This window comes from Coregonus lavaretus, assembly GCF_964263955.1.
Source record: "Coregonus lavaretus genome assembly, chromosome: 22".
Classification (NCBI taxonomy): Eukaryota; Metazoa; Chordata; class Actinopteri; order Salmoniformes; family Salmonidae; genus Coregonus; species Coregonus lavaretus.
In genome coordinates, this window is record NC_140009.1 from 31,862,519 (window position 1) to 31,886,092 (window position 23,574).

At 43.9% G+C, this 23,574-nt stretch overlaps 1 protein-coding gene across 7 annotated transcripts in view; it reads left to right on the forward strand.

The window, feature by feature from the left end:
• Window positions 1-23,574, forward strand: part of LOC311149986 (pleckstrin homology domain-containing family G member 5-like) — a gene marked incomplete at its 3' end in the record, with an annotated part of 81,188 nt that overhangs the window by 52,337 nt on the left and 5,277 nt on the right. For 4 of the 7 annotated variants that reach the window (XM_084187209.1, XM_084187210.1, XM_084187212.1 and 1 more), the window contains 10 exons: window positions 203-341; window positions 1,246-1,345; window positions 4,373-4,433; window positions 4,803-4,894; window positions 5,526-5,662; window positions 6,775-6,965; window positions 19,686-19,877; window positions 20,818-20,988; window positions 22,345-22,440; window positions 23,236-23,547. In XM_084187209.1, the coding sequence (XP_084043335.1) occupies window positions 203-341; window positions 1,246-1,345; window positions 4,373-4,433; window positions 4,803-4,894; window positions 5,526-5,662; window positions 6,775-6,965; window positions 19,686-19,877; window positions 20,818-20,988; window positions 22,345-22,440; window positions 23,236-23,547 (1,491 nt within the window). The remainder of the gene's footprint in view (window positions 1-202; window positions 342-1,245; window positions 1,346-4,372; window positions 4,434-4,802; window positions 4,895-5,525; window positions 5,663-6,774; window positions 6,966-19,685; window positions 19,878-20,817; window positions 20,989-22,344; window positions 22,441-23,235; window positions 23,548-23,574) is intronic. The other 3 variants (XM_084187211.1, XM_084187215.1, XM_084187214.1) reach the window with 1 other exon arrangement.

Consider the following 23,574-nt stretch of genomic DNA (forward strand, 5'->3'; position numbering starts at 1 on the left):
GATAAACAATGGCTTGGGTCCTGGAGCATTAGGCTGTCTGTCCTGCCGTCAGGCTGATGTGTACATAGCGTTATACTGTGACCTGTCTCTCTGTTAGCCTGCTTGACCTCCCCAGGCTAATTGCGAGCTTGGGGAGGAAGTGTCTGGTGCGTGAGACTACTGACCAGGCTGTACTGACCCTCACCGCTCTCCCTCTCTCCAGGTGTGCCACCACCCAGACTGCTTGGACCTGAACAACAAGAGCCCTCTTCACCTTTGTGAGTCATGTGACTCCCGCTGCCACCTGGAAGAAACAGACATGCACTTTGACCGGCACCCCCGCTTTGACCTGCAACCCCAAGGTACACAACACTACCCACCACAACAGTTACACACCCAGACTTCCTCCCCACTACATTTAGTGCCCAATCCTACACTCAGGTCAGGTCATATGCAGTGTTGGGAGTAGTGAACTACATGTAGTTCAATTAGTAATTTAACTACATTTTGTAGTAGCTTGGTGGTAGTTTAACTAAATTCACATTTTGGTAGTGTTTTCAGTAGTTAGCTACACCGCTACATGGCAGAAAAGTGACTAACTACTGGAACTACACACTACTTTTTTTTTTCAAGTAGGCAATCATTTCCTTTCATTTTTGGCATCAGACCTGCCTAATTCTCACTTGAAACAGTTTTTGTGTTTAATAGACTAAATTACACATTCTGTCAGCATCTGACTCCAGAGTGATCTGTTCTTGCAATTTGTAGTCTATTACATTTCAGAATTGGATATGATAATTTTTCACCAAGTAGTTTGGATGTAGTGAGCTACTTTTTCTAAGTTACTTTAGTTAAATAAGCTATATTTTTCATAAGGGTAGCTTTAGTATAGCTTCACTTCTTCCAGTGTGAAGTAATTGGTAGCTTGGTAAACTATTTTCAGAGTAGCTTACCCAACACTGGTCATATGACAGGTCAGGTCAAGGTTGCCAGAGCAACACTTGCATCGAAACCGTTGAGTCTAAGAAATGGATTTCCCCCAACCATAATACATGCATGAGAATAAACGCTAGAACATCTTCCTGTTCAACCACTGACTTCCCAGTTAGTCGTGACTGCCTTCCACAGTTAGAAGAATTGATAAAAGTTTAGAATTTCCTTTTAGTATTTATTCAGGCTAGATTAAACTGTGTTATTAAGGAAAAGTGTTATTAAAGAGTATTATTAAAGATCTCTAACAGATATTCTGTGTAACCCCCCTGAAAGGTTCAATCCTGGCCCGGAACGTTTCGACACGCTCCTGTCCCCCCCGCACCAGCCCCCCCTCTGACCTAGAGGAGGAGGACGAAGGGGGCAACGACCGAGGGTATGTCACTCCCGTTATGTCAATGATCCAAACATCATCACTTTGTCTCTGTCTGTCTGTCAACATGGCGCTCGTCATTTTGGTTTGAAGGACATTTACATTTACATTTAAGTCATTTAGCAGACGCTCTTATCCAGAGCGACTTACAGTTAGCGCATACATTATTTTATCGAACCCACAACCCTGGCGTTGCAAACACCATGCTCCACCAACTGAGCTACATCCCCTGCCGGCCATTCCCTCCCCTACCCTGGCAACGCTGGGCCAATTGTGCGCCGCCCCATGGGTCTCCCGGTCGCGGCCGGCCACGACAGAGCCTGGATTCGAACCAGGATCTCTAGTGGCACAGCTAGCACTGCGATGCAGTGCCTTAGACCACTGCGCCACAAAATGTACACTAGACGAGTGAGGGGAGTCATCTTTGACAGCGCTGCTCTATTAATATACAATAGTCGTGGTTATGTTTCAGTTAGTGTTGACCTGTTATTCCATAGATCAGGGGTGTCAAACGTCCGGCCCGCGGGCCGGATCAGGCACGCAAGCGGGTTTAATCCGGCCCGCGAGATGATTTTGTAAAGTATAAAAATGGGCTGCAATTTTTCTATAAAATAAACTGCTGTTCCAATTGCGTCCACTGGATGGCGCAATAGCAATTGTATTAAGCAAGCAAACTGTTTATACCGGGGCAGAGCAAGTAGGTCAAGCAACTGCAGCCAGTCCCGATGAGCTACTTTGTTTTGCCCACGATATTTATTACGGTTTCTACTTTTAACATTATGTGCTTTGGCACCCTCATTGCCCCAATATGTCTCTGTCAAAAAGAGAAAAGTGGACGCAGAGTGCAGTGTTCCAAGAAAAATGGTCATCCTCCTATTTATTCACGGAATTGAATGGGAAAGCTGTATGTTTGGTGTGTTCACAGCATGTTGCAGTGCTGAAAGAATATAACCTTCGTCGCCACTATGTGAGTCTTCATGCCGACAAATATGACAACTTTCAAGGACAGCGGAGAAGAGAGAAGGTGAATGAACTGTTGGCGGGTCTGAAGAAACAGCAGTCTGTGTTTACTCACAGCCGAGACATCAGTGACGCTGCAGTGAAAGCTAGCTACCTCATTGCTAATGAAATCGCAGTGGCTTCAAAACCATTTAGTGAGGGTGAATTTGTAAAAACATGCATGATGAAGGCAGCGGAGATTGTGTGCCCTGAAAAGCCCCAGGCTTTTGCAAATATCAGCCTGACAAGAAACACAGTTGCAGACAGGATTTCCGATCTTTCAGTGGATTTGGACAGCCAGTTGAAGCAAAAAGTAAAGTCATTTATTGCGTTTTCGGTTGCAATTGATGAAAGCACGGACATTACATTGTCATCCGCGGAGTTGATGACACATTGACCGTCACCGAGGAGTTTGTGGAGTTGGTGCTGATGACAGATACAACGACAGCAGCTGATATTTTCACTGCACTCGTCGGCGCGCTGGACAGGGTCGGAGTGGACTGGTCCCGCGCTACAGATGGTGCGCCCTCAGTGATCGGGAAAAAAGCAGGCGTTGAAACAAAGTTCAGAGAGAAAGTGCAATCTGCAAATGGAGGACGTGATTTTTGGTCTTTTCACTGTATTTTGCACCAGGAGGCTTTGTGTTGCAAGTCATTAAAGATGGATAATGTTATGAAGGTGGTCATCCAAACTGTTAATTTCATCCGATCCAGAAGCCTGAATCACTGTCAGTTTGACAGCCTTCTCAGAGAAAAAGACCACATCTATGGCCTGCCATACCACACTGAGGTAAGATGGTTAAGCCGAGGTGCTGTGCTGAGGCATTTCTTTGATTTACGAGAAGAAATTGAACAGTTCATGGAAGAAAAGGGCAAACCAGTGTTAGAATTTCATTCCGCAGAATGGATGCAGGACCTTGCATTTATGGTGGATGTTACAGAGCACCTGAATAACTTGAACAAACAGCTGCAAGGGCGCAACAAAGTTGTCACGCAGTATTATGACAGCATACGTTCTTTCAAGTTGAAGCTGTCATTGTGGGAGACGCAACTCGCCGGTGGCGATGCAGCTCACTTCCCTTGTCTGAAAAATGTGTGCGCAACCCAACATGTGGCAGACATGAAGCGGTTCAAAGATAAAATAACGGGTCTGTTACGGGAGTTTGAGCAACGCTTTCAGATTTTTGGTGAACTGGAGAAAGACTTCAACGTTTTTTGCTCGCCATTCACCGTGAATCCCTCTGATCTGCCCGTCAGCATCCAACTTGAAATAATAGACTTGCAGTGTGACTCGGATTTGAAGGGCAAATTTGCCGCAGCTGGCTTGGACACATTTTATCAGAATCTCTTGCCAGGCTACCCCAACTTGACAGCCCTCGCTGCAAAACTGTTGTGCATGTTTGGAACCACATATCTTTGTGTGCAAGTTTTCTCTGTAATGAGCATAAATAAAACAAAGCTGCGCTCAAGGCTCACGCACAAGCACTTGAATCACATCCTGAAATTGGCTGCCACTAAGGATGTGACGCCTGATATTGATGCGCTGGTGAAAGCTAAAAGATGCCAGGTATCAGGAGTCAAATAAACTATGCAACCCCACTTAAAGTGCTGCATGAGACACCCTGATATAGTTCTGTGATCTGTGATATACTTCTGTGAATCACTGAGGCATTGTGTGTTTGTGTGTTCTTTTTCTTTAGAATTTTCAAATAAACTTGGTGTTTTATGATTAATAGTGATGTTGTGCTTGTACTATTTTGGACACACTGTCCTCAGGCTCCAGCTTTATGTTTTATGTTGATCGTATTAAAACAAAGAAAACAATCTGAAGTTGTTGTTTTTAAGTTATATATACCATGATTTTACCGGTCCGGCCCACTTGGGAATAGATTTTCCTCCATGTGGCCCCTGAGCTAAAATGAGTTTGACACCCCTGCCATAGATGTTCCATTACACTATGGGGGTTAATGTGTGAATGATTTATTCAATATTTGTGTAAATTAATGTGCATATGACTGTTGGTTTTTTCCAGGGAACGTAAAGTTGGGGGGTTGAAGTTGGTGAAGAAGAAACCACGCCGACGGCACACTGATGTGAGTATTGATACAGCCGGGCAGGGGTGCGACATAGAGATACACCCCTAAGGAAACCACATCTCTCTACCTCAGTTCCTAATAGTATTGGGTCAAGTCTGTTGGTCTTATTGTATGTGGTGAAAAGTTAGATTGTATGATGATCACAGTGCCAACAGGATTCTCTGAGGCCGCGTTAGTTCTCTGTGGCAGCCAGGGAGTGATGTATAATGGTCTCCAATGGTCCGTTCCTGAGTGTTCTTAGCCAGCCAGCCTGCTAGTAAAGGGCCTCCCTGTGTATCTACTGAGAGACAGATCACTATGGGAGTTCTGACTGGGCTCTTCAGTTCGACAGCCATTAACTTCCACTGTGTCTGTCGCCCCCTGCAGGACCCCAGCAAGGAGTGCTTCAGCCTCAAGTTTGATCTGAACGTGGACATCGACACAGAGATCGTCCCCGCTGTGAAAAAGAAGACCCTAAGGTGAGAAAGAAGGCGACTGGGGAGTGGTGGGATCATTATAAATGGTTTGACTAAGCCTGTAAGGCAGGGATCATCAACTAGATTCAGCCGCTGGCTGATTAATTTTTTTCTTGAGCGGATGTTCAGGGGGCCGGAACATAATTACAAATCCTTTGTAGACTGCAAATTGACCGCAAGAAGCCCAAATGGATATAATATTTGACTAAAACATAATAATTTCAAACCTTGCTTACATTTGTATATGATCACATATATATATATCTATTATGCATGGGAATACTTTGGAACAGATTTCCAAAGTAAAAATCACTTGGAGCTGGATTGCTAGTGTTTTTACAGTCTTTTGTGTCCAACAATTTAAAAACTTGGTGGGCCAAATAAAGTCACCGGTGGGCCACCAGTTGGGAAACCCTGCTGTAGGGTTTGGTCTGGCTTGTCCAAGCCATGGTACCATAGTGATATACAATATAATACTGTTCTATTCTTTGGATAGGACACACTGTATTACATAATATGCTATTGAATGGTCTCTGTTAACTCTATGCTCTCTATCCTGTGTTTATATAACTGTATTGTGTGAATGGTCTTTGTTAACTCTGTTCTCTCGGTCCTGTGTTTTCCTCTATTCCAGGGAGGTGATGGGTCCTGTGTTTGAGCGTAAAGGTATTGAGTTATCCCAGGTAGATCTGTTCCTGGACCAGTCCAACACTCCGCTGTCCCTCAACTTTGAGGCTTACCGCTTCGGGGGGCACTATCTCAAGGTCAAAGGTAACTGCATCAGAGGACCAGTCAGCATACACCAGAACACCACATCTTATTTTGGTTCCCTCAAGTTTCACAATGAATAAACTAGAATAGTATATATTAACTATATTTTCCCATTGAATCTACCTCTGTCTGTGGATTTATGGGTGTTTTGAGTCTAAACCAACAAAGGTACAATGTGTTTAAACTTTTGATTACTTCCCAGCACTGACAACTATATTTTTAGGGATGACAAAACATGAAACAAACACCAATCTAATGAATTGGCCTTTATTAGAGAATATTTGGCTTCTTTTTTTACCCCCCAAGCATAAACAATCCCTGGGTGGGACAGATTGCAGGGCCTTAGTTTCCTGTATCTCCCTTGGTTCAGAAGAAACTGGACATGGCGTCCCCCATCTTGGATCCCTGCATGAGACTATTATCTGTAGCAGCAAATCATCAAATATTTTTTGGGATTTGTCACATGTGCCGAATACAACAGGTGCAGACTTTACCGTTAAAATGCTTACTTAAGAGCCCTTTCCCAACAATACAGAGTTAAAAAGTAAGAAAATTAGCAAATGAAAATAGTAACACAATAAATAACAATAATGAGGCTATATACAAGGAGTACCGGTACTGAGTCAATGTGCAGGGGTACGAGGTTGTTGAGGTAATATGTACATATAGGTAGGGGTAAAAGTGACTAGGCAATCAGGATAGATCAGTGGAGGTTCTTAATAATGGCTGGAACGGAGCGAATGTAATGGCATCAAACCATGTGTTTTATGTATTTGATACCATTCCACCCCTCCTCACCTCACTGTCCCCACCTAGTCTGAACTGAAGAAACTCATCCAGTGCAATCTGCAGCCTTTTAGCCAATCATCTTAAAACCTGGCCTTGAAATAGTGTCTTTACACAATCCAATGTTTAAGTGGGATTTAAGACTATCCACTTGATTAGAGGTAATGTTTTAGAGCCTGTGGAGAGAGAACTTCAACAGGAAGCTAGAGCAAAAAAAAAAAAGAATGTTATGTTTTATGGGATGTATTTTTCTATTTCAAATAACCAGCTTCAATAAAGATAATTTTTAAACAGGAAGCTAACCCTCCATGTTGGTTCCTCCTCAGCGCGGCCAGGTGATGAACTGAAGGTTGAGCAGGGGGTGAAGGACCTGCGGTCGCTCAGTCTGCCCAACATGAAGCCCTCTTTGGTGGACCAGGGTCCCTACATCCTTACCCCCGGTAGTGAGACTGTGGAGCACAGCTCCCTTGGACGCAAGGAGGGCAACGTCGACCTGCTGGTCAGTGCAGCCTCTACAGTATGTTCTCACTCACTCACTACACCCGATGTACACCAAATCTCTTTCTCTCACACACAAACCACACACACATTAAACACACACACACATACACAAACATATTCATGCAATAGCTAAATACATTCATACAGACACTTGTAAGCACACTTAAACTATAAATCCTATCTGACACTACCTCCTCATCTCTAAAACCTCTTTAAACTTTTGTTGTGACTTCCTCCCACTTTCCATAATCTCATCCTTCATCCTGTGATGCCTTTTCTTCATGTAGTGGATAATTCTATGTAGTGATAATAAGCCAGTCATTACCATTACCTCATCCTCCATTACCTCTCTATCTTTCCTCCCATCTGAACACTTAAACCCTGCTTATCGATTTCCTCATAACTTCTGTACTGTGCCAGCCTACACTATGTTTCCTACTAGCCCGGGCTGTGCCAGCCTCCACTGCAGCCCTCTGAGCCTGCTGTGAGACTGGTGACCTCACACAGGAAGAGGCGCTGCCTCTGGCTGCTTCCTGCGACTGACAGGAAGGACCAAGAAGTGTTCACTTTGGGCTGGATAAGATGTGCTGAGAAAGGGTGGCTGGCTGCTCTGTTGGACAAGAGGTGAACTGGTACTAAACACAGGCATGCTTTCCATAGCTGTGTATCGAGTGACAAAGAGAGAGGCTTGAATTATCAGGCTCAACCTTCCCTCAATATAATATCTATGGTTGGTGCTATGCTCTTTCTCTGCCAGTGCACATTGCTTTGAAGCTTGTGTGGACTAGCCCTCTGTGGTTACATAGCGAAAAACAAGTCAATGGGTGTGAACGGTGAAGCGCCTTCCAGACAAGTCTAGACCCACTCAGCACTTGCACACGCAGGTGAGACGAGGTAGCGTTGCGTGCACTGAAAACATAGGTGTGATGTCATTCCGACCGTGCCCCTGGGCTAGGAAACAGGTATAGGCGGGGATAGAGCTGAGGTTGCTGTAATGTAACAGGGCTTTAGTGTCCGTCTGTCTGTGGATGGGCAAGTCACCAGCCTCGGACATTAATCATGGGCCTGTCTGATTAGTCAGGAGTTTGGTCATACTGTTCCTCTCCATTCCTGTCTTTGTTTAGTTAGAAGTGTCTCATTCAGTCAGCAGTTAATGCTTGACAAGTCCCCTTCAGTAAAATACATAGGCTCTTCTTGGCTACTAAAAAGCCATATGCTAAGAAATGTTGCCTGGTACAACCTTTTTTAGTACATGTAATTAATTGTTGTATCATCAGCTCAAACGGACGACTCTTGGAACTATAACGACTGCAGCAATTCTCACCATGTCCTCAAGGGGGAGATAACTAGTAGAGAAAGGCTACACACTTTCCATCCTGTAGAATCAAATCAAATCTTATTGGTCACATACACATATTTAGCAGATGTTATTGCGGGTGTAGAAAAATGTTTGTGTTCCTAGCTCCAACAGTGCAGTAGTATTTAACAATGCACAACAATTCACAAATCTAAAAGTAAAAGAATGGAATTAAGAAATATGTAAATATAAATATTAGGACGAGCAATGTCGGAGTGGCATGTTATTGACTAAATACAGTAGAATATAATACAGTATATACATATGAGATGAGTAAAGCAGTATGTAAGCATTATTAAAGTGACTAGTGTTCCATTATTAACGTGGCCAGTGATTCCATGTCTATGTATATAGGGCAGCAGCCTCTAAGGTGCAGGGTTGAGTAGCTGGGTGGTACCCAGCTAGTGATGGCTATTTAACAGTCTGATGGCCTTGAGATAGAAGCTGTTTTTCAGTCTCTCGGTCCCAGCTTTGATGCACCTGTACTGACCTCGCCTTCTGGATGATCACGAGGTGAACAAGCTGTGGAGCGCTACACTGTGCTATGCATTGCTTAATATAGTATTCCAACAGAGCACAGGGTCTGGGAGAGATTGAGGTCAAATTAAACATGCCGGACCTTATGGGTGCTGACCTCAGCCCTTTAAACTACACACTGACCCTTCCAAGCCTGCCTGGCTGGCTGGCTGGCTGCTCTGTACCGTACAGAAGACTTTGCTCCAGGTAGTTTAAATATTTATCTAGCAACAGGATACAGCTTGGCATAACGATGAATTGAGCCAGGCAGGCTTCAAATAGAACAGACAAATTCTGCTTCTCTTAAAGGAGCGTCCGTTGTGTATGAATGGAATATTACAAGTTTGTAATATTATGTGTGCCATAGAGCTTGGAAAGTTATAGGTACTGGCAGCCTATGATTTGCCTGATGACTCGCACTGAATTCTTCCTCTGCTCTATCGTTCGCTACATACTTCAGTCTGAATCTGCCGTCATTGAATTTGTTTGTGGTGCTGAGGGGCATTGTACAAAACAAAGTCATCAGTGTTTGGATCGTCTCTAACCAATCAGAGCATCAAAGCCAATTACGAATGTTGAAAACGTCGCTTTACCCACGTGTGTTCTGGCTCTGGCCCAACCCATCGGTTTCTGTTTTCACATTGACCTTAATCACGAATACAGATTAAGCCTGTTCACCCATTTCCCCCTCCCCAATTACCACTGTTGATGTCTCTCACCAGACCAGAGAAACCAAAGGTCTGGGATGGGCAGGGCTGTGTAGGGCTCATTATCGTGTGATGGCACGTAGATACTAGATACTCAACCTCTCATCAAATTCAGTGCAACACTCACACAGTCCCAATGCAATCCCCATGCCCAGCCAGAGCATAGCACTAACCCTCTGCCTACCTACCTAGCTAGCTCAGAGGTAGAGGTTTCCTTTCTCCAGAGGTACTGGGCAAAGATTACTGGCACCTGGAATAACCCATGGCACAAGTGGTGGTAGACTGGCAGGGCTGTGTCAAAAATGTGTTTATAAAAGTTTGACCAAAGGTGAAATTACTATTAGTATAATTGTGTCCAAGAGTTGGAGTTTCATATTGTACAGGCTTTGGAAAATGCTAGTCGCTGTGTAGGCCTAATGGAACTTTCGAATAATAATAATAATAAAATAATAAATAATAATAAACCATTTATTGATCATCTAAGCTGTTGGCGGCAACAGTCACCTGGTTTACAACAAGTACTTCAAACAGAATGCGGTGGACGCTTGGTATCATTTGATTTACAGTACCTATCTAGATCACATCTATAACAGTGATCTTTGGACATTTTATAAGGCCTTTATGTAATTTGCACCATTTGGTTGCCATAGATAATAATAATAATAATAATAATAATAAAAATTACAATTACAATTATACAACATTGCCAAGGTGGGAAGATACGATTCACCTGCTCAGAATGAACGGCGTTTGACATATAGACAGACTCATTACAAAGCCTTGTCACTGTGAACTCATCTGACCTTGGGTAAGATAGAATAATATTTTCTTATAGCAGTTGATTATTTTCAGTCTGTTGTATCCCATAAAAGTATTTGATTGGATATGCCAAACCCATCTACCAATGACTGTTGTGAAATGTGATGGTGCACGAATTCCTGATTTAAAAAGAAACGAGAAGAGCAGTCCAGTACAATAGAGCACAGATGGGAATATGATTCAGAAGGAAGACTCATGGGAATCTCTCTACATCCTCACATGTCCATCCGTCCTTGTCTGTCGTAGAAGGTCAGAGGACTCCCTTATCTAATAGAGTTTCAGATGACCCCCATTCCCATCAGTCAGTCACTCTGTAAACTAGATGCTGACATGGGCTTGCAATAATATAACCAGTAGAAACTCTACACACACACACACACACACCAAGTCAACCAGGGCTTGTGTTCCACCCAGGTTTATAGTAGAAGGTGAAATGATGGTCTACCCTAGAGATGTCTGTGGAACTGGAGTGGCCAGAGGGAGGGGGAAGAGTCTTGTGTAATGGACAGGTAAGTAGACTGGGGGATGGGGATAAATATTACAGGAGTTGAATAGCCTGGAGGGTTCAAGGAACCATAACGCAGGCAGCCCTCATCTTTTAGAGGAAGTGGCTCGCGGGCATTCCACTGCACACCCTCTCATGATAGAGACGCTAAACACATGCACACACACACACACACACACACACACACACACACACACACACACACACACACACACACACACACACACACACACACACACACACACACACACACACACACACACACACACACACACACACACACACACACACACACACACACACACACACACACACACACACACACACACATTTACATTTACGTAATTTAGCAGACGCTCTTATCCAGAGCGACTTACAGTTAGTGCATACATTATTATTTTCATACTGGCCCCCTGTGGGAAACAAACCCACAACCCTGGCGTTGCAAACGCCATGCTCTATCAACTGAGCTACCTCCCTGCCTGCCATTCCCTCCCCTACCCTGGACGACGCTGGGCCAATTGTGCGCCGCCCCATTGGTCTCCCGGCTGCAGCCGGCTACAGCAGAGCCTGGATTCGAACCAGGATCTCTAGTGGCACAGCTAGCACTGCGATGCAGTGCCTTAGACCACTGCGCCACTCGGGAGGCCACACACACACACACACACACGCACACACTTAATGATACTTGCACACATAGACAATATTGAGGTTAATCATTATAATTCAGACATGCATGTTTGGTTATATTATACAGTATTAATTTAAATGTATTATTAACTGACTTCAAAAACTGTAGGACTACAGTGTCCTGTGTATTGATGAAAGTGCTTTGGTGATGGTAGCAGGAAGTAGGTTAAGGGGAAAAACAGTTGTCATAATTTATTTATCTTTCACTACACAGTGTGATATTCCCCACTAAGCACAGAGCTCACATGCATGTCTTTCCCCCTAGACTACAGTAGTGATTGTTCTGCTCAGAATAGGCTAACAAAATGAACAGCTCATTCATTTCAGGCCATCAAACCTCTGTGTGAAATACACAATGAGGACAATCAGCAATTTGCGCAATAGTCGTTTGAATGAAAATGGGGAGGAGTCGCATGCACTTGCACTCCTGTTCAGTGAAATGAATACCCATTCATTTACATTTACCTCATTTAGCAGACACTTTTATCCAGAGCGACGTACAGGAGCAATTAGGGTTAAGCGCCTTGCTCAACGGCACATCGACAGATTTTTCACCTAGTTGGCTCGGGGATTCGAACCAGCCACCGTTCGGTTATTGGTTCAACGCTCTTTACCGCTAGGCTACCTGCCACCCCGTTCACACATCTCAGCTTCACTAAGAAGAAACAAATTGACATATTAATAACTTTAATGTTTTTGTTCTTTGATAGACAACTCTGCTGTGAAAATGCTAGATTTTGTTCGATTGATATTTCATTGCTCTTGGATATTAGATGCTGAAATATACAGGCTGTAGTGTAGATGTGGTCTGCATTGGTGATTCAACCAAGTACTGTAAAGCAGTGTCATTAAATATTGCAATGCTGAACCATGACCTCAATTGAAACCCAAGTTGTTTATCTAACAATCCCTACCTGGCATATGCATGTCTTATAGAAGGTTTGTTTATCCAGCGTGAATGGGGATATTCACGTGTGGTGTTATGTGTAAAATAGGCCTACTGTGTTGTTGAGCATGCTGGGCCAGGTGGGGACTAATGTCTGCTGTTTATGTCCAATCGGGTGGGAACTCAGGTATGACTGGGAGGGGCTAGGAGCCAGTTGAACTGCTGCAGGAGCAGTAGGTGTGTGTGTGTGTGTGTGTGTGTGTGTGTGTGTGTGTGTGTGTGTGTGTGTGTGTGTGTGTGTGTGTGTGTGTGTTAATGTGTGAGACTCGGACAGTAGAGTGTGTTGAGGCTTGAGGAGAGAAGGGAGGACACACAGCATTTTTATGATCCAAGTGTGAACATTGACCTGCCAGGAGACACAGAGAGTCAGGCACTACTGCTCTGGTGACCGACAGAAGAAGTAGCTACAACCTTCCTCCACCTCAGCACTTCACTGTGCTTTGGACTTCTTCCTATTTTTTTTGAGCTGTCATGTTTTTTTTTATCTTGTAGAGACTTTTGGATTTCAGATCTTCCTAAATGAAAGTTTACATTTGTACTTTCTTTGGACTAGTTTTGCATCTACAGTAAGTGAGGATTGAGAATGGTGCGTTTTAATCGCCTCTCATCCTGGTATAGCTGGGACTTACTGCATGTGGAGGGTATTCCTGAGGGTCTTCCTGAATCAGCCCCTCTCCAGAGCCCAACGCCAACACAATGTCAGGTGAGACAGACAAACAGAACCACTAGGTCTCTGTACCTCTGTGGTTGCAGTATTTAAGTTGATATTAGACAAAATGCCATTGTAATGTATGCCATCTTAAATGTAATGCTTAGGCAATGATTGCTGTAGTTTTGATCTGACACAAAACTTTACAGAATTAGCTGCATGAGCAGAATTCTCAATCTGTAACCTTAGTCAAGGGGGAGATTGTATCTGATTATTGATCTCTTGGCCATGGGCATGATGGAAAACCCCAGCAGGGTTGTGTGTGTGTGTGTGTGTGTGTGTGTGTGTGGTGAACAGTGGAGACACCACTCATGCTGGTGGCCTCTTGTAGTGACACATTTGGGTCCCATTCTGACCATTGGCCTCTATTATCAGTGATATCTGGCTTACCAGGTGATTCATCTCTTCCCCTTTATGTCAATGCTTCTTTGTATCCACCGTGGCACTGGCTATGGTCGTGTGTGCAAATACGTGTTTGCTTTTTTCCCTGTATTTGAGTGTGTGTGTGTGGGTTTGTATGTGTCCATGAGGCTAGGAAAGTTAATGTCACACTGTTTTCCCATTGTTAATCAGCCTGCCTGATCAAGGGGCCTCTTATCGCTGAATAACAACAGACCTGATAGGCCAGTTGCACTGTAGAGGGAGAGGGTGGAGAGAGTGAGTGGGGGGGTTGCTGCTACTGCATGATCGCTTAGCTACTTTCAATACAATCCTCCACCCAGGCCCCTCAGGGGTTTTGGCACTTAAAGATTTTCCCCATCCAAACCAAGGTTAAGACCACAAACGGCAGAGATAAGATAAGGAGCTGACTCGACACAAGACTTGATATCATTAACCTGCTTGGAGCTGACCGTGACTGCAGACTGCTGAGGGCCACCAACCCTAGTTCCCAGACCTGTCAGTAGGGTTTTAGGTCAGGGTCCTCTCTGTTATTAATGGAGGGTGACTGATAGGTCTACACAGAGGCCAGGTGAAACTCGTGTAAACACCATAGCTTAGAGAGGGCTGGTTTGATAGACAGGGCCACACAGAGATGTCGGTAAAACAATAAACACCATCTGTAAGATGGGGCTGTTTAGTCAGGTGTTGACTGCTGCTCTTTTGAGTAGAAGTGTTCTGTAATATCTGCTGTTTTTGTAAGTAGACTACCATTACAAATGGGTCATTTAAATAGCCTATGTTGAGAAATACAGGAGATCAATGCTAAAAGAAGGACAGGAACCCCAGTTGATAAGATATTACCTGAATTTGATGGCTTGTAGTTGATCTGCCATGTTTTTAGAAAGTGTTTGCCTAGTCATATCTGTGAAGAATAGGTAAGCACACTTTATTTGTTGAAACGGGCACTACAAGGGATTTTCCCCTTCAGGTCAGTACTGGGCATTTGTTTCCTTGTTACATTCAACCAGGAAAGCGTTGTGGAATGTTGTGTGTACACGGGCAAACCAAAACAGAGTTGATTGAGGAATACATCGACCTAATGTGTGGGGAACTTTGGTTCAAACTAGTGATGGGTCGTTCATGAACGAACAGCTCCATTTTCGGTGAATGTCAGGAATCGAATCTCATCTGTGAAAGAGCCAATCATTTGGCTCCCTGATTTGCATACTGCTATACTACTTTTTGAGCTCCAGACTAGGGCTGTGACGATCATGGAAATTTGGATGACGATCATTGGTCATTGGTACCATTATAACCATGCGAATAGCAACAATAAAACATCTGATGCACATTTTCTCCTTTCCTTTGCTCTTGACTGCTGCTGCAAGGATGTGGGCATTGCCTAGGCAACTGAAAACTTGTTTGCTACAACACCTTGCTTGTTTTAGCAAGAAGCAACAAAGTTTCATTACATTTACGTCATTTAGCAGACGCTCTTATCCAGAGCAACTTACAGGAGCAATTACGGTTAAGTGCCTTGCTCAAGGGCACATCGATAGATTTGTCACCGGGTCGGGGATTCGAACCAGCGACCTTTCGGTTACTAGCCTAACACTCTTAACCGCTAGGCTACCTGCTGCCCCTTTGTCATATTGTAGAGTCCATATTGCCGCCCCCTTCTGCCGCCCACATCAGTAGTTGTAGAGTCCATGTTGGAGCAGAAACGGACTAACCTATAAATGCCCGGCAGTCCCATCTTCAGTCAGCTCAACAACAACAACAAAAATTCCACACAAAAAAACGTATCATTTTTAACGGTTATGACCAGGGCATAAAATTAACTTTTTGATCCATCAGCCACTGTGGCAGGTAGATTTAAAAATCTACCAGCCACTCAGATTTTTTTACCAGCCTAAATTATTTTTTTGTTTGCTAAAATTACAACAACAAAACAAAAAACGGATGAGCATGCTTTATGTTTCTAAAACAATAAATGTATTACTAGTAAGAAGTAATGTGGTAAATTTTTTAATTTAATTTGTCTTTTAACCAAAATATCATGAGACAAATGTTTACCTGCCCCTTTAAGGGCATGAGGTTACCGTGGTAGCGCGACTTGAGTCATGTTTGTGCCTGTGAGATTGAGTCTGACTAGTAGCAGCTTGTCTTCTCTTCCCTAGCAGTTGAAACAACCTAGCTTGTGAACAAAACAATGTAAATAACCAAGAAACTTTTATGCCTGTGTGCAGAGCTTCTAAAAATGAATATTTCACTCAGCTCTTCACTTGCGCATAGCCAGGCAGTGTTGCAGGGCGAGGTGGAATAGGCTATATAGGATTCATAGTTCTTTGACTTTGTGAGATTTAATTGACCAGCTATGAAACAAAACGGCAGAAATACTTTGGAAACAGCTACTGCAGCATTTATTTTACTATAAATGTGATCATACTTGACTATTGACGAGTGAAATGCTCGCACTGTGGAGCCCTGACCACCCGCCAATGTGGCAGGTGAAATAGACATCTTACCCGCATTTGGCAGGTGGCAGGTGTTAATTTTAGGCCCTGGTTATGACGGTCTTCATCCATAACCGTCGGTTACATGGTTATACGGTAATTGTGCCAGCCCTACTCCTGATTATCTGTAGATAAGCTATAAAAACATTATCTGAAAATGGTAATTCCTCACTGCAGGAACAATTGGTGGTGAGGAGAGAGCCTCATTCTTGTCCACGCTCCATTTTTGCAGTGTGTTAAAAATATAGATATTGTATTTGAACTCACGTTTCACGAGCTGACATAATGATAGTCAACCTTTTAGGCTTTACATTAGACATGTGCTGTTTTCATACATTTTTTTTAAGCACTACTTTATGAAGAGCCACTTGTGAGGCAAATTAATGGCTCTTTTAGCTGAACGGAGCCAAAAGATACGTCTCAATGAAAAAGCTTGGAATGCCCATCAGTAGTTCAAACTACAATAGAGCAAGACTTTGTCGTCATTTCACTGTGGTAAAGGCCTAACTAAGGCTCTCACCATTTCAGTAATACATGCTTTGTTAACTCGCTCATTGCCTCTTTTTTTTCTACCCCTGGAGACATTCCCAGATGAATGTCTATGTGACAATCTGCTTTGCTCCCAAAGGCAAAACTGTCCTTGTGAGTCTGTTTCTATATGCCTGGTACATGCGTCATACCAGGGACGGCCTGAATACATGTCTGTTCTGTACAGCTGTAGACTAACAGTTTCATTTACAATCAGGAGGCATGCCAGATTTGAATGATAAAGCTGCAAAGCTGTCAGTCAGTTTGGAGAGAAATGCATTGGTTTAAAAGAAAAGGAAAGGGGGGGGGGGGGTTGTTGTTGGAGTCTGTGGGGGATTCAGAACAGTCAGAACAAGGAAGTTGGACGTCAGAGGTGGCTCTAAACAAAGGGCCAAAGAGCCACTATGAACAGATGAACAGTTGGCAAGTCTTCAGCAGCACCAGGATGTCTGTTCTCTTCTACCCTGCAAGCTGTTGTTCTGTCCACGCCCCCTTTATGCAGATCAGCGACACACACACACTCTCACACTTTTCCTGAAGCCCCGCCTCCTCTTCCTTTCCTCCTCAACACAATGGGGCAGGCAGGATCCTCCTGGTTGCTATGACTCCTGGACAGTGGCTGTGTGAAATTCTAGGCAGGCAGCAGGCTCAGTCATCACAGCAGGCTTCACCTCTCAGCGTTAGGACAGCGGGACTTGAAGGACTACCACAGAGTTCAAAGATGAGTCCTAGGGTGGTGCTCATGGTGTGTTCATGGAGATAGAAAGGACACAAGAGCCACAAACATCAAAACCTGGACTCTTTCAACTTGAGCAGGACATCTCCGCTCATAACTTGACTTTAGAAGTGCTTTTTTGATGGGGAACAACTTCTCGTTGTTGCAGCTGTCGCTCTCTGGGGCTTTCCCCTCTTAGTCTTAGGGCTCTGGCTCTCGTGTGTGTGTATCGGAGAAGGACGAAGAGAGGTTTAACTTGAGAGAACACTGCAGCTAGGTCCGGTCCGGAACGGGCTGCAATCAATGAGTCTCTAACTGAAGGATTAGGATGGTTTTTGTAATCTTTGACATGCCGCTGGTTTCAATGGTGAGTACTATACTGCTTACATTGTGTGAAACTTCAGGGAGCCTTTCCCTTACTGTATCTCTGTTAGACGTGTACATCGATCTGTCAGGGAGAATTAGACATCCCAGTTTAGACAGTAAGTTTTGATGTCACATTAGGGTATTGCAGTTGTGGTAGCAGAGGCTTAGCCTACTTCTCTTTGGGGTGGTGGGCATAGTGCCAGGACTTTGTTTTGTGCTGTAGTGTATTGAAACTCATGATTTCAGAAATGTCCTGCAAATGACTGATACTGTGTCGTTTTTAGTTTTGGTAAAATGTTCGTTACCATATACTACTCTAAAAAGCTTGTCGCTAAAACTAGAATCACATTTTTCTCACCTACCATGCTCTGTGTATCTGTTGCCAGAGCATTCCCGTGCTAAGCTAATAGGAATTTAGCCTCTCTGGTCTAGCCCAATGAGTCCAGAGTCTCTCTCTCTCGCTCGCTCTCTCTCTCTCTCTGTGTCCACTTCCTGCACCTGTGTCCTTGTCCTCTTGGCCAAAATCCCCCTGGTCAGAGCTGGATGAGAGGCCACAATGTTTGCTCCACTGAAGCAGTTATATCTAAATATAGTGGATGGGAAATTATGCTTGAGTCATTTGTTACTTTCCCTCTTGATCTTATCCCACGTTGATACTAAAACAGAGGAGGAAAACATCCCCAGATATGAAGTAACAGTTCATACTACTTTGGATAGGAGGAGAAGATTGTAGTGTACTACAAAGATTGGTCTAAAAGTGGTTGCTGCATGAAAGCCTTTAAAGAATCCCGAAAGGTAATACATTTTGAACAGTATTGTTTATAGATGGGTACAGTAGATAATGTGTGTCTGCAGAGAGCGAGAGAGTGGTTTGCTGTTGCTCCTCTCCATCTGACAGTTTACCACACCACTTGTCAATGCTAACCTGCCTCTTTGTGTACATTCTCACTATAGATCATGAACTGTAGACGGAGACCTCTCTTTTTCTCTTATCCTCTGCCTATGGTTTGTTAGCCACCCAGAATGGCGTGAAAGGGAAATAGTTGAGATTGAGAGCAGTGGATAAGAAAACAGCAGTCAATACCTTGGAATTGATGTACCTTTCTACTGTGACATGAACTGAACACGGGTCAATGGCCCAGCGACTCCCTAGTCCCCACTAGCAGAGTACACTGCACTGACACACTGTCTCTCTCTGATGGTAAAAACAACTGTTTCCTCAGATACTGAGGAGGCCCATGTTTGTTTGGTTTCCCAGGCGGACAGTGCTCGTAAAGTGGATTGAGATTGCATGTTTAAGGCGCACAGGCCGGCGGAAGGGCTTGCTTGCTGACAGGGTAACAATACCCTCTGTATATAGCCTCCCTACTGTTGTTTTATTTTACTGCTGCTCTTTAATTATTTTTAATTTACATTTTTTACTTATCTATTATTTTACTTAACACTTATTTTTCTTAAAACTGCATTGTTGGTTAAGGGCTTTTAAATAAGCATTTCACTGTAAGGTCTACACCTGTTGTATTTGGCGCATGTGGCAAATAACATTTGATTTGGTTTTTGATTTGGAATAGTGATGGCACAATGGAGTGGATTGACTCCAGCCGTCCGCCTGTTCTTATGGAACAGTCTTCTTCCCCCCCTGGCCTGTTCTCTTTCCCTCTGTGATGTAATTAGTGTTCCGTCTCAGGAAGAGGCATTCCGTCCCTGTGGTCCTGTTTGTGTCTGAACGACAGTTAGGATGTTAGGATTGCTTTAACAGCTCTCCTGCTGATGTCATCCTTCACTTCAAAAATTCCCTCTGATTTCCTGTTTATTCTCCTCGTGTATTTGACTTTTTCCTTCCTGTCTTTCCTCCTCTCTTTTCGGATGAGTTGATATTCTTCTTACCCTCTCTTTCTTCTCTTTCTGTTTCGCTCTCTCTTTTCTTTTCATGGTGACTTCATGTAAATGCTTTAACACGGGTCTCTCCTGGATGTTGCAGGGTCAGGCACGTCGCAGGAAGAACATGACAGAGTTCCTTGGGGACGCCAGCATCCCGTCTCCGGACTCCCTGACCGTGCTGAGCGGCTCTCTGTCCAGTATGGGGGTTGGATCGGACAGCTGGAAGAACCGCGCTGCCAGCCGCTTCTCTGGCTTCTTCGGCTCCAACGCTGGAGCAGGGGCCTTTGGCAAGGTGAGGGTAAAAGGCCATATCCACTCAGCTCCCAGTGAGATCACTTCCCTCCTCTCCAAAGCCTCTGAGTTGGCTCACATAGCAACGTTCCACTAAACAAATACGCTAAGTAGCTGTGGTGGAAGTGACCTGGAAGAACAAAGGATTAACATGTTTGAGTAATGTCTATTCAAGTCCCTACTATGATAATAACATTCCACACACAAGAATGGAAAAATAAGACACAAAAATATGAAATGGCAATAATCATTCACCTTTATCTCTTAAGACTAACAAAGCACACACACACGTACATTGTCCGCGCTCCCCTGAGGTCATATCCTGCACAGTAGCAGATGTCAGAGGGAGACTGTGTCTGTCACTCACCTGTCAGCTCCCAGGTCATCTCTATTCACCGTGGCCAATGGCCATCATCTTTAACCCTGTCAGTGGCAGGGCTGGGTGGTGGACCATAGAGACCTGCCCCCTCTCCTCTCCACAAAGCAGAGGTGAACCAGGGTCAAACAACCAAATCCTGTACCCCCTTCAGGGGATAGGTCCCCAAAGCACAGTTAGCATCACCCCCCCCCCCCCCCCCCCACCTCCTCTATTGTCCAAATGATCTCAATGCACAGAGCTCATTTTCATACGTACACATAAGGCTGCCCTGGCAGGACAATAGTCTGGGTAGCTGTTAAGATTTAAGAATTCAGTGGACTATGCTAATGCATGAGGTCAATCTGGCATACAGTTTTCTTTAAGAGTGTAATAACCTCTATTGTAATATTATAATACAGTTAAAGACACTGTTCCTGCCTCTCCCCTTCCTAAAGTAATACTGACCTTATGATTTCATCTAAATGTGCTGTGCATGTGAATTACTTTCTAGTGAAGCAGGAATACTTATTTTGCCCAGGATCTGTGTTCATTAACATGTATGTGTTTTTACCCATTCTATCAGGAGTTGGACCGCATGGAGCAGCTCCAGAATAAACTGCACTCGTACACTCTGTTTGGCCTTCCCAAGGTTCCTCCTCAGTTCTCCTTCCATCACGACTCCTGGGAGGAGGAAGAGGAGGAGACCAGCTTCACCCTGGAGGACAGCTGGACACAGCTACTAGACAACCATGAGGTATGGTAACATGAAGACACACACACACATGAATACAGGCACGCACCAAAACATAAACTCACCGAAACACACACTCATTCACTGACACATAACCACACATGCTTGATCACATACACATAGCTACTCACATTCATTAGAATGCACACATTGGCATTTTTCGACATTTCAAAGAATGCAAACTACTCCCATATTAAGTCATAAACTGTTCACAATCAGTTCCTGTTTTGGCCTGACAATCTCACGCCCATCCAGTCCAGTGTTTCCCAGCAACAGAGGGCTGATAATGTTTACAGACAGTGTTATACAGCTGTTATTAAGGTTGATATGGAGTTATATAAACGTTACCAGATTTAGAGGTGGGCTCAGGTAATCAGACAAGATAGACCGATGTCTGTGTGTGATAAGATACTGTGTGATTAGGGATCAAGGTTCGTGGGATTTCAGTCAGTCACTCCAACTCAATCAGTGTTTGATTGAGCTCAATCTTGATGGTATCATTTTTACATAATCTTATGAGTGTGTGCGCTGATGTTTGTGGGCAGACATGTAACATAAAGCCGTTATCTCGTGAGTCTGTTTCGTGCAGTATGTTCTCAGACATGCCTTATGGCTTTTATCCAGTGGTGTAAACTACTTAAGTAGTTTTTGGGGGTATCTGTACTTCACTTTACTATTTATATTTTTGACTACTTTTACTTTTACTTCACTACATTCCTAAAGAAAATAATGTACTTTTTACTCCATACATTTTCGCTCACACCCAAAAGTACTAGTTACATTTTGAATGCTTAGCAGGACAGGAAGATGGTCCAATTCATGCACTTATCAAGAGAACATCCCTGGCATCTCTACTGCCTCTGATCTGACGGACTCATTAAACACAAGTGCTTCCTTTGTAAATGATGTCTGAGTGTTGGAGTATGCCCCTGGCTAACCATAGAAAAAAGAAAAGAAAAAATGGTGCCGTCTGGTTTGCTTAATATAAGGAATGGTTTACTTTTACTTTTGATACTTAAGTATATTTTAGCAATTAGATTTACTTTTGATACTTAAGTATATTTAAAACCCAAATACTTTTAGACTTTTACTCAAGTAGTATTTTACTGGATGACTTTTACTTGAGTCATTTTCTATTAAGTTATCTTTACTTTTACTCAAGTATGACAAGTGGGTACTTTTTCCAACACTGCTTTTATCCTATGAGTGTGTGTGTTGCTACTTTGTATGTTCAGACCAAGTGTAAGGCGGTTAACTCATGAACGTGGGGGATGTCCTGTGTTCTTATATGTGAGTGTTCACATAGATGTGTATGAGGCCATTATCTAATTGAGTGTGTTTGGTTGTGTGTGTTTCCAGACGTTGACCAGACGCCAGTTCCACCAGCAGGAAGCTATCTGGGAGCTCCTGCACACTGAGGCCACCTACATCAATAAACTACGAGTCATCACTGACGTAAGTGCCCTTTACAAAGTAATTGCTTTTCTCCCTTACACACGTTTACCCCTACATCATTTTTGGAAGAACACCCTAACCCTGTACTCTATGTCAAGTCCAAATGAACTACTTCAATGAATCCTCTTTTGGTTGGGTCTGCTTTCTGAGTGCCGTAAGTGACACATATACACAGTGTACAAAACATGCTCTTTCCGTGACAGACTGACCAGGTGAATCCGGGTGAAAGCTATGATGCCTTATTGATCTCACTTGTTAAATCCACTTCAAATCAGTGTAGATGAAGGGGAGGAGACAGGTTAAATAATTATTTTTAAGCCTTGAGACAATTGAGACCTGGATTGTGTATGTGTGCCATTCAGAGGGTGAATGGGCAAGACAAAAGAGTTAAGTGCCTTTGAACGGGGTATGGTAGTAGGTGCCAGGTGCACTGGTTTGAGTGTGTCAAGAACTGCAACGCTGTTGGATTTTTCACGCTCAACAGTTTCCCGTGTGCATCTATCAAGAATGGTCCACCACCCAAAGGACATCCAGCCAACTTGACACAACTGTAGGAAGCATTGGAGTCAACATGGGCCAGCATCCCTAGGGAACACTTTCGACACCTTGTAGTCCATGCCCCTGACGAATTAAGGCTGTTCTGAGGGCAAAGGGGGTGTAACTCAATATTAGGAAGGTGTTCCTAATGTGTTGTACACTCAGTGTAGGTTGTCTATCTCTTGTGCAGTACTCTCTAGATGTCCTATATGATGTCCCATATTGCAACCTGTTCTCCCATGTCCTATCTTCCTCCAGTTGTTCCTGTGTGGGCTGTTGAACCTTCAGGAGAGTGGTCTGCTGACGGAGGTGGAGCCTGCGCGTCTCTTCAGTAACATCCAGGACATTGTGCGTCTGCATACGGCGATGTGGAACCAGGTGATGCTGCCTGCCCTGGAGATCGCCCGGCAGGCCAGGACCCTCCTCAACCCTACAGACCTCCACCACGGCTTCAGGACGTTTGGCTCCAGGTTCAAGCCCTACATCCGTTACTGCATGGAGGAGGAGGCCAGTATGGAGTACATGAGGTCACTACTCAGGGAAAACGAGCTCTTCAGGATCTACGTCACGGTGAGTTGTAGTCAGTCTGTCCTCCCG